The 14,329-nt window shown below is 35.6% G+C and overlaps 2 protein-coding genes across 2 annotated transcripts; both read left to right on the top strand.

The window, feature by feature from the left end:
- The first annotated feature begins 1,277 nt into the window (after positions 1 to 1,277).
- Positions 1,278 to 9,633, top strand: LOC123307707 (nucleolar protein 6-like). Its single transcript, XM_044890116.1, has 11 exons — positions 1,278 to 1,392; positions 1,840 to 1,910; positions 1,996 to 3,272; positions 3,373 to 3,711; positions 3,776 to 4,084; positions 6,332 to 6,480; positions 6,553 to 6,856; positions 6,965 to 7,218; positions 7,668 to 7,879; positions 8,986 to 9,177; positions 9,469 to 9,633. Exons 2-11 carry the CDS (start codon positions 1,893 to 1,895, stop codon positions 9,616 to 9,618), a joined length of 3,204 nt encoding a protein of 1,067 aa, XP_044746051.1. The 5' UTR covers positions 1,278 to 1,392; positions 1,840 to 1,892; the 3' UTR covers positions 9,619 to 9,633.
- Positions 9,634 to 11,805: 2,172 nt separating this feature from the next.
- LOC123307318 (methionine aminopeptidase 1D, mitochondrial) lies at positions 11,806 to 14,040 on the top strand. The gene is made up of 5 exons (XM_044889574.1): positions 11,806 to 11,945; positions 12,005 to 12,221; positions 12,284 to 12,475; positions 12,830 to 13,091; positions 13,803 to 14,040. Exons 1-5 carry the CDS (start codon positions 11,893 to 11,895, stop codon positions 13,997 to 13,999), a joined length of 921 nt encoding a protein of 306 aa, XP_044745509.1. The 5' UTR covers positions 11,806 to 11,892; the 3' UTR covers positions 14,000 to 14,040.
- The last annotated feature ends 289 nt before the right edge of the window (positions 14,041 to 14,329 follow it).

Raw genomic sequence — 14,329 nt, 5'->3', positions numbered from 1 at the left:
TGGTCCTAGTTATGGAGGGTACCTATCCTCCATAGTCCATAGTCCTAGTCCTAGTGTCACGTAACTAACTGTATCACGACTACGCCACTGGCAACCGGCACCAATGCGGTCATAGATCATTTATTAATCAGTTTAGTACATAGACTACTGAGTCTTTTGCTTATGGAGAGTAGAGAGAAGGAGAACGATCGCTGCTTTGAGACCACAGATTTTTTGTCCCCTAAAATATGTACCAATAGTAGTAGTTCATGTTTTTGCCAACAGTCGCGCTGGCCATCACGAGAGTGCTGGCGGATTTGTTTACACAAATCAAATTGTAGTTGGCTCGTTGGCTGAGTGAACTGTTTCCCTGGTGACAGATGATAGGAATATTATTATTGTCGATTTTTGATAAGAGAACAACATATGACCATGGTGAAATGTTGAAGCGTGCGCTAGTATAAGAGTGTTTTGGCATCGGAAAGAAAAGGAGAAGAGATAAAATTTCCGAGAGCATTTTTGAGAGAAAATTGGAAAAAACCTTATCTCAAGAATCAACTCCCAATCAATTTGTGTGTCAAGAGCACTTTTGCGATGAAGATATCAAAAAGATGATGGATTCATTATAAACGAAATCGAAATTGTCATCCCTCGTGAGAAGTTGACTCTTCTGAATAAGAATATTTAACCAATAAAACTACATGGTTCAGAAGTAAATATTCTTGAAGAATTTTGTTGGCATAACATAATATATGGTTTATATCGGTTCTCAGCTGAGTATTGGCAAAAGAATCTACTCTAATACCTAAGTGATAAATCTGAGACTGCTACCTTTTGTTGTCTTGATGTGTACTGCTCCTCACTACGGATTTATATAATTTTGAAGATTAGTAAACCAACTAACATAGCTGCTTTCAATAAACAATGATAAACAAAAGTAGGTACAATTTTTTTGATCAGTGATTTCTTTTGAATTTCATTGATTTCGACTTGCATTTTATTGCATATAATTCAGAGAACTCATATTCAATATAGATTTGAAGAAAGGTATTTGAAAAATCATCAGAAAAACCACGATGACACATAACCTTAAATAAAATGAAGGCTGTTCATTTCAAATTGACGCTTGAATCCCCACTCCTTATCGATACCCGCTGTAATCGCAGCGACACCTATTTTCCCCGTTTTTGGAGACACATTTTTAGTACGGCGATCGTTCTCCTTCTCTCTACTCTCCATACTTTTGCTAGAAAACCTATTTTCTATGGATACAGATTTTCTTCTGTGATTTCCATGTATATAAACATAACCAAGAAATAAAAGAAACGTTCGAAATGTTCGGATGTTGTGAATAATGTGCAATTGTGACTTTTTCTTTAAGATAATTCCCACATTTTCTGTTTGAAATATCTGGTGAGTCTTAATTTTGTGTTAGATGAAAATAGAATATCCGAGAAAGTTTTATATCATGTCTCCTCGTGCCCTTGTACTGAATGCATACTTACTAACAAATTGCAGTGTATAAATTGGTGTACTTAGAATAACAACTACGGGTAGTCAAGATAAACAACTGTTTAGTAAGAATTTATTCAGTCAAACCCATTGAACTGTAACGTCAGTTCTCAGCCTAAATAATCTAACGTAATATTGTCCAGGCTACGATAAGCTTGAATACTTCATCACAAATCAATTGCCACTTTCTTTTTATTTGCATATAAGGAGAAAACATTCTTTATTATATGTATATACAATATTATTGAGCTGCAAATGAATAAATTTAATTTCCTAAAGTTTGTGTTGGTCTAGGTTCACACTGCTCTATACCGGAACATCACAATTCAACAATATTTTATGATTCAGAAACCCTGGAAATCGTCTTTGATAGAGAAACTTTTAAATTGAAATTTTTAGCAATGGGTGCCAAAAAAAATGTAAGTATAAAAATAGTTCTTCACAATAATAGTTTCATACATTTCATGTTTATGGGTGGAATGTTTCATAAATATCACATTTCAGGGAAACAAATCTCTAAAGAGACCAATAACGGATGAAGGAGTTGATGATTCACCAAAGAAAAAAAAATTCAGTTATCCCTCCATTGAAGAATTAACCCTACTAAATGAAGAAACAAGATCACTTAAATCATTTTTCAGTCTTCAAACTCAGGAACTCCTTAAAAATAAAGAAATAAAAAACAAATTAAAAAAGCAGCTATCATTATGGTTAGAAGAATTTCAAAAATTTTCAAATGGAGATGAAATTTTCAGTCAATCTGAGAATTCTAAGCTTTTCAAAAAAATAGCAAAAAAACTTTCTAAGAAACTTAGTTGTGATCAAGACTTATCAATCAATTTTGTAATGCCTGAAAGTATGGGTACTTTTGGATTGTATAAGATGGATTCACTTCCAGGTCCAAATATTGAAACAAGTCTCTATGTGGTGATTCCTAGAAAATGTTTGAATGCAAAAGATTACTTGAACAACAGATACTTTGTTAAAAAATATTTTTATCTCATGTATATCGCAGAATATCTTCAAAATCAAAAAATGTGCTCCAGCATAAAATGTACATATTATAATGAAAATCCTCTACTGCCTTACTTGGTTTTGAATCCGAAGAATAGTGAAAAAACTACAGTGAGAGTATTCTTAGTTCCTGAACAGAATTACTTCAAGGAGACCAGATATTCCCCAGAGGTTAACAATGTCAAAGCTCAAGTTTTCAAACAAGATTTTGGAAATATAGACAATATAGGAGAGCTGCCTACGACCTTTTATAATACTGCATTGGCCTTTGATAATTCATTAATTCAAAATCATGTATTCATAGAGGAGCTTTTCACCAGCGCAAATCTTCGAGAAGGCATGAAATTAATAATAATTTGGATGAATCAAAGGAAACTCCTTGGATCAGGACCTTTCGTGACTGATTTGTCAGTCTATTTTTTAACTTACTTGATTTCTAGAGGAAATATAACCAACATAATGACGTCTGAACAAGTTTTTAGAAACTTTCTGTATTTCATACATACTACAGACTTGACAACAACACCTCTCAGTTTGTGTGAGAAATTGTCTGAGGAGGAATTGCAGAAATATAAAAGTGCATTCGACATTGTAGTTATGGATAAAACTGGATATTATAATGTGGCCGCATTTCTCACAACTAATACATATTTGAAGATGAGATATGAATGCAAGTTGGCATTGGACCTATTAGATCAGTCAAATTGTTTTTCTGAATTGTTTTTAACAAAAGTTCCTGCATTTCTCCAACATGATGTTATTATAGAGTGAGTAAATTTTCAATTTATGTACATTTTTCGTTTTCGAATTCCACTCAATAGTTTCCTAATTTTATCGATGTTGATATTTTGAAACTTAATTTTTCAGTGTAAAAAGTGAGAATGATTATGGATTCTTATTGAAAGATGTCACTCCTGAAGAAAAAGCTAAATATGTGGGCAATTATATGCCACTGATAATAAAAATCTTGCTAAAATATTTGAACAAGGGTTTCAATCAGAGAGTTAAAAACATTGTACCTATTATACCTAGTACAACTGAATGGAACTATGGAGAAACTTGCATTCAAAACAGTGGTCGAATAATCTTTGGTATTGATCTACATCTAGATTTGGCATATGAAATCTTGGAATTTGGTCCTGCTTTAAATGATCCTGAAGAGAAGAACTTCAAAGAGTTTTGGGGGGATCTTGCTTCAAATAGAAGGTGAGTTATCTAAGATTTCATTTAAAATTCCTCGCATATTTTACTCTTGTTATTTTGTTTCTAGATTTCGTGATGGAACAGCCAAAGTAGTTGTGTACTTTGAGACAAATACGGTAAAAGGTAGAAGGGAGATCATAAAAACTATTGCTGATTATGTCATGGAGAAAAAACTGAATTTGAAATACAATTTGGTTTACAATGAATTTGAGGAAGTTTTATTAAACCGGAATGTTGAAACGTGGTATCCGTCTGGTACAAATGAGGAAACTACCTTGAAAATTGTCAAGTCTTCAGATGATTTAGGCCAAAAGATTAGGTCTCTCGATATGGAGCTGGGTGTAAGTGGCATTGGAGGAATTTCAGATGTTTTTTGGTGAGTATATATATTTACAATTAATTCTGAGAACATTTTGCAATTTCTCATGAACAAACTTTGATACTTCTTGATAAAAATGAAGTATAGTTATCTTTATCGTCTACACATTTGCATCTTTCGTCTCATTATTAGCAATCTGTGAAACATTTTCATTCCTAGATATGTTCTAGAGGTAGCTACTCAGAATCATTTTATGGACATATACAGGGTGTCCTAGCTGGAGTGCCTATTTGAATATTGAGGAGAAATATGTATATATTGGATCTGCTCAAATTTTTCATAAAGACCTAAGGTACATATGGATCTTCTCTTTTAAAAAACATTGTATTGGCAAGGATTCATTACTTTTCTCTAGTGTCCATTACATGTCCTTTCTTACAGAATGATAGAACTTTTCTAGTATTTAGAAAATAACATTAAAATTCTCATGCAACCAATTTTACGAAACAGATCCTAGTTAGTGCATTGCGCTCCTGATAAATAAAAGCCTTCATCTTTAATTTTTTTCTTAAAAAAAACTACACAAACTAGGTATAATGGTGCAAAAAATATTCGAAGAATTTGTAAATATGTACATTTGAAACGGCAAAAATATACAGTGTTTTAATTGAAATGAGTTAGCTTATTAGGTTGTTCGGAAAGTCATTTCGTTTTTTCCCGTCAGAGGACTTAATGACGTTTTTTCGAAACTAACTTCACACTTAAGCCGCATAACCATTATATGTCTTGAGAGCTGATATTGCAAGGCTTGTGTGTGAAAAAGTTCTATTAATTCTACACAGTAGTTTTTGGTTGGTGCCCTTTTAAATATGGAGAGCAATAAGCAGCATTTTCGTCAAATTTTACTTTTTTACTTCAGAAAAGGTAAAAATGCTGTCCAAGCGAGAAAAAAATTGACGGATGTGTATGGAGAAGGCGTGTTAACAGTACGCCAGTGCCAGAACTGGTTTGCAAAATTTCGATCCGGCAATTTTGATGTCGAAGATGCACCACGGTCTGGAAGGCCGGTCGAAGCTGACAAAGATGCGATAAAGGCATTATTTGATGCAAATCGGCGAATAACCACACGAGAGATCGGTGAGAGGTTAAATTTGTCGAATTCAACTGTTTATGGCCATTTGAAAGGCATGGACTTAACCTCGAAGCTCGATGTGTGGGTGCCCCATGTCCTTACGGAGCGAAATTTGTGTCGTCGCGTTGACGCGTGTGATTCGCTCCTCAAACGTCAAGAAAATGATCCATTTTTGAAGCGGATTATTACTGGGGACGAAAAATGGGTTGTATACAACAATGTTAAACGCAAGAGGTCATGGAGCAGAAAAGATGAACCGGCTCAAAGCTTGTCAAAAGCCAACATTCACCAAAAAAAGGTGATGCTCTCCGTTTGGTGGGATGTCAAAGGAATCGTTTTTTTTTGAGCTTTTGCCGGACAATACAACGATTAATTCAGAAGTCTATTGTCATCAGCTGGACAAATTGAATGATTCACTTAAAGAGAAGAGGCCCGAATTAATCAACAGGAAGGGTGTAGTGTTCCACCAGGATAATGCGAGACCTCACACAAGTTTGGTCACTCGCCAAAAACTTTTACAGCTTGAATGGGACGTACTGCAACATCCACCATATTCTCCAGATCTGGCGCCTTCCGACTACTATTTGTTCCGGTTCCTGCAAAATTTTTTGGATGGCAAAACCTTTACCTCAAATGAAGATGTCAAAAACCACCTGAACCAGTTTTTTGCCAGCAAGGACCAAAACTTTTATGAGAGGGGAATTATGTTACTGCCAGAAAGATGGCAAAAGGTGTTGGACCAGAATGGCCAATATATAATTTAATAAAATATTTATTCATTATACGAAAACTGTCTTTCATGTTCCCCAAAAAAAACGAAATGACTTTCCGAACAACCCAATATATACATTTCCTGTATAACCAGAGGTCATGAATCGATTTATTTGCCAATTATGTGTACCAAATTTCAAACAGGTCCAATATGCATTTCTCTGTAAATTTCTATTGGGCACTCCTGGTTAGACACCCTGTATGAATAATTATTTGAAGTTTGAAAAAGCATTAATAAATAAAAAAATTAATCAAGAAGTGAGGAAATAACTTGATTATCGATTGAATTGCTCTGGAACCATCAGCAAGTGGTAACTGGACAACAGTGACCTTTTAGGTCAGTTAAAAACAACTTTCATGATTTCTATATTCTGAAGCTTATTTTGTCTTTCATTTTGCAGCAACACCAATGTGTTTCCACCGATTCCTTGTTCATATACATGTCATAAAAAAATCACTATGTTGATAGGAAATAACATAGTTCTAAAAAACAGAAAGCTTATGGCTTGCCCCAGATATGTTGAACCAATTGAATGTGTGATTCAACTATGTAAGTTTTCACCAACTTCTATTCCTAAGGTTATTTTCAAGTTTAGAATTAATTAAAGCCTTATCCTTACAGCACACAGTTCGAAATGGCCAGGAGACTTGAACGAATTAAGACAAAAAAAAATTGAGTTTTTGAAGCTTATTTCTTCACTACTGAAGAAGCAGTACAATATAGTTTCTTCAGTTCAACCTCCATATCTGGAAATTGTTTATGAAGGTTTTGTATTCAGGTACAACCTATATGTATCCAAAGAAATAGCGTTACTTAAAAGACAAGATGATTCTAATAGTTCAATAATGACCCAAAACATCGATGTTGGTGTTGAGATGGAGAAGAATCTTATTCTGGTTCCCAAAATTGTTGGAGCTCTAAAAGGGTAAATAACAAATGAATTATTTGAGTTTTTTTCAATTCATCAGGTTGCAAACAAAAAAGTGCAAGTTTATGGTTACATGCTTATTTAATGTGTTAATTAAATTTTCAGATTGAACGCACAATATCCGAGTTATGGAGTGAGTACCTGTTTAGCGAAAAGATGGATAAGGGCACAATTAATAGACGAATTTCTCTTGCCAGATATGGTTATAGATTTGTTGAACGCGCATCAGTTTGTACATAAATCTCTGTATGATCCAGCTGTATCACCTCAAATTGCCTTTCTGCGTTTTTTGAAATTTTTAGCAGACATGCAATGGGACTGGCAACCTATAGTAATAAATTTCAATAATGTATTATCAGGTGAGTTTTGTAAATCAAGCCTTATTTTATGTTTGCTACTGACATCTGTCTACATGCTTGTGGGATTCCATGTTATTACCTAACCCAAGGGGAAATAGTTAATAGTTTGAATAAAAGGGGGTTACTATTGTGCCCTCCATACGATCTACGTCCAATATCTGGGCAGGCTTCAAGGAGACCAAGTCCTCCTGAAATTTTTTGTCTGGAGTATTGGATTGCAAAGGAGAGACACTTTGGAACACTTAAAGCAGAAGTTTCCTTCACTTCCTCACAGAATCTACACTTTCAGTTTCTGCTAGACCCATTTACATAAGGTGCTTCCTGAGGCGACATTGTCCTGTAAGAAAGCCAGTGAAGAGGTGCCTAGTGAAGGTCGATGCCTAGAAAATTTCGCCAGAGACTTTTATTTTTGTTACTCATTTCGTTTTTATATAATTTTGAATTTTCAGATGACCGAATATCTAATATAGAGAATGAAATGGATACAAATAGGGAAAAGTTTCCACCTCTGGTCATTGTAACACCATATGATGATTGTAATTCGATATTCACAAAGATGGCACCATGTAAAGAAGTACTATTCAGGCTGAAAGAACTTGCTACTGAATTTCTAAGTTGTTTTGAAAAAATGATATGGGAGGATAACCTTGAGAACTGGATGGTATGTATTTGTTTTGATAATATTCAGCTCATATTCACTTCTTGAATGCAATCAGAGAAAGGTTCCTTTGTTTGTAATTTTCGAATTTTGATCCAAAAATGGTTTTATACGATTTGGTTTTACTCATTGATGAATCCGTGGTCAAGTGTCAAGTGCCTTTAATTTGAATGTTGGGGTTTCGACAGTAAACTTTCTCTCTAAAATATATTCAGACCTCTGCAACCTCTGGTTCTACCGGAAACAGCCTACTACTTTATTATTTCAAGCGGCATTTGGTGAAAATGGGAGTTTACACTTTTCAAAAAATTCCTCTCATTTTTATTTCTTCAGTTTTATAACAGTGTTTGCTGTTTCAACAGAAAATGTACTGGGTGTTTATGAGACCATAAAGTTGAATAAATCGAATTCATTAAAACTCAAGATTTTCAAATCACAACTCATATTTTCAGTCGATTCTACGTGAAAACTCGGAGATTTTTTTTTCAGTAGAATCCCAATAAATCATAAACCATTAAGTTTTTAACCAAGGTATTCCATGATGTAGAAATTGTCATCAAATCAGTTATCTCAAGAAAGTAGTGAGCTGTTACCGGTATAACATGTAGTTATGGTACTATTTCAAATTAAAATGAACATGAAAATTTTCTGCATGAAATTGTTATGTTCTCCATAAACGTTTGATAGTCGGCCGCGGTTAATCACCCCGTATTTACTATTTACACGTAACAATTGCCGAAAATTAAGACTAATAACGAGTGAATTGGAAAAAAAGCAAACATCTGATGTATTTAAATTTATCACAACCTATGAATATCTACAATTATTTTGCACACCACCATAATATCATCAAACCATCAATATAAAGGAGAACCTAAATTCCCCTAGAATTTATCAATATTAAGATTTTGTCAATGGTTAAATGGATAGTGTAATTAGTCTCGTGATGAGGCAGAGTGAACAGCCTGTTATGAACATCCTGATGTGATGGAACATGAAACATAATCTACATAAAAGTTCAGGACAAAACACCTGACCATTCAAGAGTTTGTAAACAAATATTAGAATACGCCTCTAACTTAGACTCTTCATATTTTACTCCTTTTCAGGCACTATTTCTGCCGAACACAGATGGATTTGATTGCATCTTACATCTAAAGCTTCTCCTCAATCCCAGAAGGCACGAACAAATATCGATCATAAACCCTTCAAAAATGATTTTCAAAAAACCTGAAGGCAAAGAAGAGTATTTACCAGTCATTAAATTCAACCCAGTTGAGATGTATTTAGAAAAATTGAGGGTAAGTAATTTTTCCAGTTTAATAATTATTATTTTGGAATGAATTCAGATAGATACCGCTGGCTGCCAAGACTATTCGATCGGGGAAGAGTAGAGGCTGACCATAGTTTCAGTCTTATTTGACCTTGTTAGAGCAACACAACTCTCTCCTCGATGAGAATGTCTTGGAATTGATGGACTTTAATTAAATGCCAGTTGATGCTGGGAAAGTGGTATCTGCCAGAATTATTTTCAGTTGTTAATTCTAGAAGACAGGCGATCGTTCATTTCGTAATTATTATTTTGTTCACAGAACATATATGGAGATCTTTGTGTATTCTTCCATGATACTTATGGTGGAGATTATATTGCTGTGCTGTGGAAACCAGAGGCACCCAAAGAAGACATCAGGAAAGGGATTGAAATCTTAGGAAGGGATATTATAGAATTCAAACCTAAATAAAATAATAAAACATGAGTTGTTCTTATTTATTCGAAAATTCCCGCTTTTCGAAATACTTTCATTTTTTGAAATGAAAGTAGATAAGGTATAATTTTTCTCCTGTTGAATTCAACATGTGAAAGAAGTCACAAGTTTTGCAGAAAACAAACAAAAAACCAAAATTTATAATTTCAGTGTGAAGCTGAATCTAAATACATATATAAAAAAAGTCTCCTAGCCTTTTATAACTCAAGGTCGGCGGGACTGTTTATGATGAAATTGGATTTGTTTCCATTGAAACTTCCAACTGGGCATGAAACATAGTCAGAGGAAGGAAGCTTCTAGAGGCGCATTTTTCGAGCTTATAAAGAACAACATGTAGGTTGAGTTCCAACGACATGCCCCACAGGAGAATTGTAAGGTGGCATCACATATGGTAACACTGTCTCATATTCGTTGCACTATTAACGTATTCGAGCCCTATAAGTTGGTTGGCGAGGACGGCATTGTCCCGGCACTCCTTAATGAGGGGCTGGATGTGGTGGTTTCCCCACTGTTCCACGAACTCTGGGACACATACCGTTGCCCTGAAAAAAGGTGTGATTTGTTTTCATACCCAAACTTGGTAAACCATTGCGAGCGAACGATTATCTTCCAATAAGCTTTCCCTCATTGTTAGTTAAAACGCTGGAGAGGTTGGTAAAAAGACACATCACAGATGGTACTTTAGCGGCGTGTCCACTGCATGCATATATGCATGCATGCTGGTATACCAGCCAGGCAAATCAGTAGATTCTACTCTTCACTTGGTTCTTAACTGTATTGCGGACGGACTACAGATATAATGGAAACTGGCTATATTTCTGGTTATAGAGGGTGCATTCAGCAACACTGCTTTGAAGTAATGCAGGCTGCGTTTTGTTCGAACGTCGTGGCTGGGTGGGAGCTCGCAGAATCATTGCTCGGCTAGACGGCTCGACCTTTTGAGCACATCGGGAAGGGGATTCCAGCATGGAGGGGGTTTTATCATCTCCACTGTGGGATCTTGAGCTGAATGGGCTCCTGGTTGAAGCTGGGTTCATTTAGTTGTGGCCTCTATGCGGATGACCTTGTCCTACTGATTAGAGGCTATCATTTCTGATCTGATTCAGAAGGCTCTGCTCCTGATTGAATAAACGCGCCCAGAAAACGAACTATCGGTTCATCCTGGTCTTTTTACTAGGAGGAGGCTGCCCCGCAACATCAAATTTCTTAGTTTGGGCTCACACTATCCGAGCAAGTCAGATATCTAGGTGTGAGATATTGAACCGCAAACTACTGAGGAAAAAACACATTGAGACCCAATTGAATAACGCTTATGTGATACTTTAGTCTACTCCGAGAGTACTTGATAAGGGATGGGACTTCAAACCACACGTTATGCACTGGTTGTATACTGTGGTCATTGTATAAGGATGTCCTTAAACAGTGCTGTTCTGGTGAGGCCTATCCTAACCTATGCATCTTTTATGAGGTGGACTTCCATGAAGAAAAACAGTAATCGCACCATTATTACTAAATATGAGAGGAATGTCTTCCCAATTATTAAGGGCTTGGTGTATGCTTGGTTTGCCTCCTGCACACCTCGCCAATCACACCTCGTCCTTAAGCCTTGTTCAGAATTGACTAGTAGTTTATCGACTAACAAGTATTTTAACAACCGCTTTTGTCCTATTCGACTGAATTCTTGGTGTTCAAACTATAAATTACTCTCTACTCGACTATTAATAGCCTAGGCCTCATGGAGGTGGGTATATGAGACAGCTAACAGTTGAGAGTCTGGAAACATGGGCACGTGGGGGCTCTCAAGATGGTGGAAGATGCTAATGCATGCCTTCCCCTCCCCATGGGAGGAACCGCGCGAGCACCAGCTGCTGTTTTGAATCTGATAAACTCAGAGGCAGAGAAGTTGTCTCTGCTACAAGTCTTACAGAAAAATTGTTCCTGATAGAGATACCACATTGTTCTGATCTTTTTTCCTAAATAAACCGAAGCAATCGCAAAAGGCAAAAGTCTACCCTCAAACATTTTTTTGTGTGCATTGAATCTGGTATCAGTGCCATCAGTATCAGTGTATCACTATTCTGTGGACTATGACTGAATCTGTCTGTGATTATCCGAAATTCGATAACCCTCTGAAAGTTGAATAAAAACAACACCTCTTTGATAAAAATCTAATCTAAAGAAATCATAAAAATCAACTACTCTTTAGCTTTCATATATTTCTACCACTATTTAATAATTGTTTTACAAATAATGCCTTCTAGATCATTTCTTGTTAACAGTGTAAAGTATTTTTGTAATGAGAGGTGAAATATTTACGTTTTTAGCTTTGCGAAATTCCATTAAAATTAAATGAGTTTTTTAGTATTAAATTTGGAAGATATAACTTAGTGAAGCCTGGAAATGTTTCGAGGTCTCTCTCAATTCCTGAGTGTATACCAAAGCCAAGTTATTACCTTACTGGTGTCCCTTCGGAAACTTTAAATAGCATAGACATTAAAGACCACAAGCAAATATTACAAATGAAAAAAGCTTGCAGATTAGCAGCAAATATTCTGAAAAGCGTTAGCCAGCATATTAAAGTATGTGATGATATGAGCAAATGACTGTAGAGGTGAATTTTGAATTGCTTGAGCTTTTATAGATTGGACAAACTACAGATGAAATAGATAAGTTCGTTCATAAACTTACAATAGAAAACAAAGCCTATCCATCACCTTATAATTATAAACATTTCCCTAAATCCGTTTGTACATCAGTCAATAATGTTGCGTGCCATGGAATTCCTGATGATAGGCCCTTAGAAGATGGAGATATAATTAATGTAGATATAACGGTAAGTTTGAAGCTAAAGGTCAAACATTAACATCATATCCAAGATCTTAATTAGTAATATTCATGTATCTTCATGCCCTTTATCAGAGAAATTTTTGGTAGGTTTATGCAACCTCCATATGAACTAGGACAGGTCACCTGATTTCCATCAGCCAATGGGTTCATTCCTATATTCTCACATCTTAGGCAGGCTGTATAAATCCACCCTTGAGTAGACCAATCATAATATAATGCTAATCATTAGGTGCAACAAATGATCATTCATTATTAATCCATGCATTCAGGCATGTGTTATTTGTAGAAAGCTTTTTACATTCATGTGAGTTGGAAATACTGTTTCACTCTTTATTTTCAGGTTTTCTTTGAAGGTTATCATGGAGATTGTTCAAAAACATTTTTAGTTGGAGATGTGGATGAAATCGGAATAAATTTGGTAGAATCGACAGAAGAATGCTTAAATATGGCAATTGATATGTGCAAACCTGGTCGAAGATTTCGGGACTTGGGAGAATTTATATCAAGGTCGGCATGTTTGATGGGATATACTGTTATACCTGCTTTCATAGGCCATGGATTGGGTACTTATTTTCATGGACCCCCTGATATTTATCATATTGGTAATCCATACATTATTCTGATAGTTTTTTACTCCGTTCTGCAAATTCCATTTCCTATAGCTTTTCAGATTCCCTAATGAATCTAATCTGCATGCTGGTAGGCCTTCAAACAGCCTCTTCCAGGCTAGGACAATGGCTCAGTGCTAAACTATGTGCTATATACTTCTCTTCTCCTTCGCAACCCCTGCTTGTTGCGTACCATATGACTCTTTAGAGATGGAGCTTCAGCCCACAGTAGCCAGTGATAATTCATGAATTTGCCAACACTTTGTGATGCATTACAGAAGAACTTGTCGAACAGTTGAATTCCACCAGTATACGGTGTACAGTCGAACTATGACCACACTTTTATACCTACAGCATGCAGATTATGGAAATTCCTGCCACTGTATGCTTTCCCGTAGAGCTTCGACCTGCGGACTTTCACGTCCCCTATTAATTCAACGTATTATTGGATTCTCTAGCCAAAGAAGGCATAACCTCAGGGCAATGACCTTTTGTCATTGAACTCGATAATTATAATAATTGAGTTCACTGATTTAGGTCTGATCTGCATAGATTGATTAGGCAAAAAAATGGTTTAGCTACATAGTTTTGTAAATATACTTTGGATGTAAATAATACATATGCATCCTTCAAATATGTTTATGATTTTTCGAATTATTGATGTATTGGGTTTTTTGGTTTTATCATCAAAAAAATAATTTTCAGCAAATGATTATCCAGGAGTAATGGAAAAGGGAATGACCTTCACAATTGAGCCAGTTATTGGCCAAGGAACTGAAATGGTGGAGATTTTGGAAGACGGATGGACGGCTGTAACTGTTGACGGATCTAGAACTGCCCAGTTTGAGCATACTATATGTATAACGAATGATGGAGCTGAAATACTTACTCTACCAGATTGAAATTCTTTATTGTACAGTGTTACTTATTAAACGCTATTGCGCAAACAATTCATAATTTTTCTAAACCACCCATGATTTATTAGGCTTGTTTGTAAAGTGGCTCACAACCGTTACAAACCACTCTGCGAACAAACCTAACATGTACTAGGTGTCTCAAATTCATAGACATAACTCCTAGACTAAGGTTCCAATATACTGAAGAAGGATGTCCTAAGTGATAAATGACATGATTACATGAAAATCGATCCCTATTTTCTAGACAAATGGAAAGTGCTAAAAACCCCGACATTACACTATTGTTCGTTCAGTATAAGGCAAAGTGGATAGGAT

Source organism: Coccinella septempunctata, chromosome 2 (genome assembly GCF_907165205.1).
Source record: "Coccinella septempunctata chromosome 2, icCocSept1.1, whole genome shotgun sequence".
NCBI lineage: Eukaryota > Metazoa > Arthropoda > Insecta > Coleoptera > Coccinellidae > Coccinella > Coccinella septempunctata.
The sequence above is the reverse complement of the archived record's forward strand: the minus strand, read 5'-3'. Positions and strand labels throughout refer to the sequence as shown.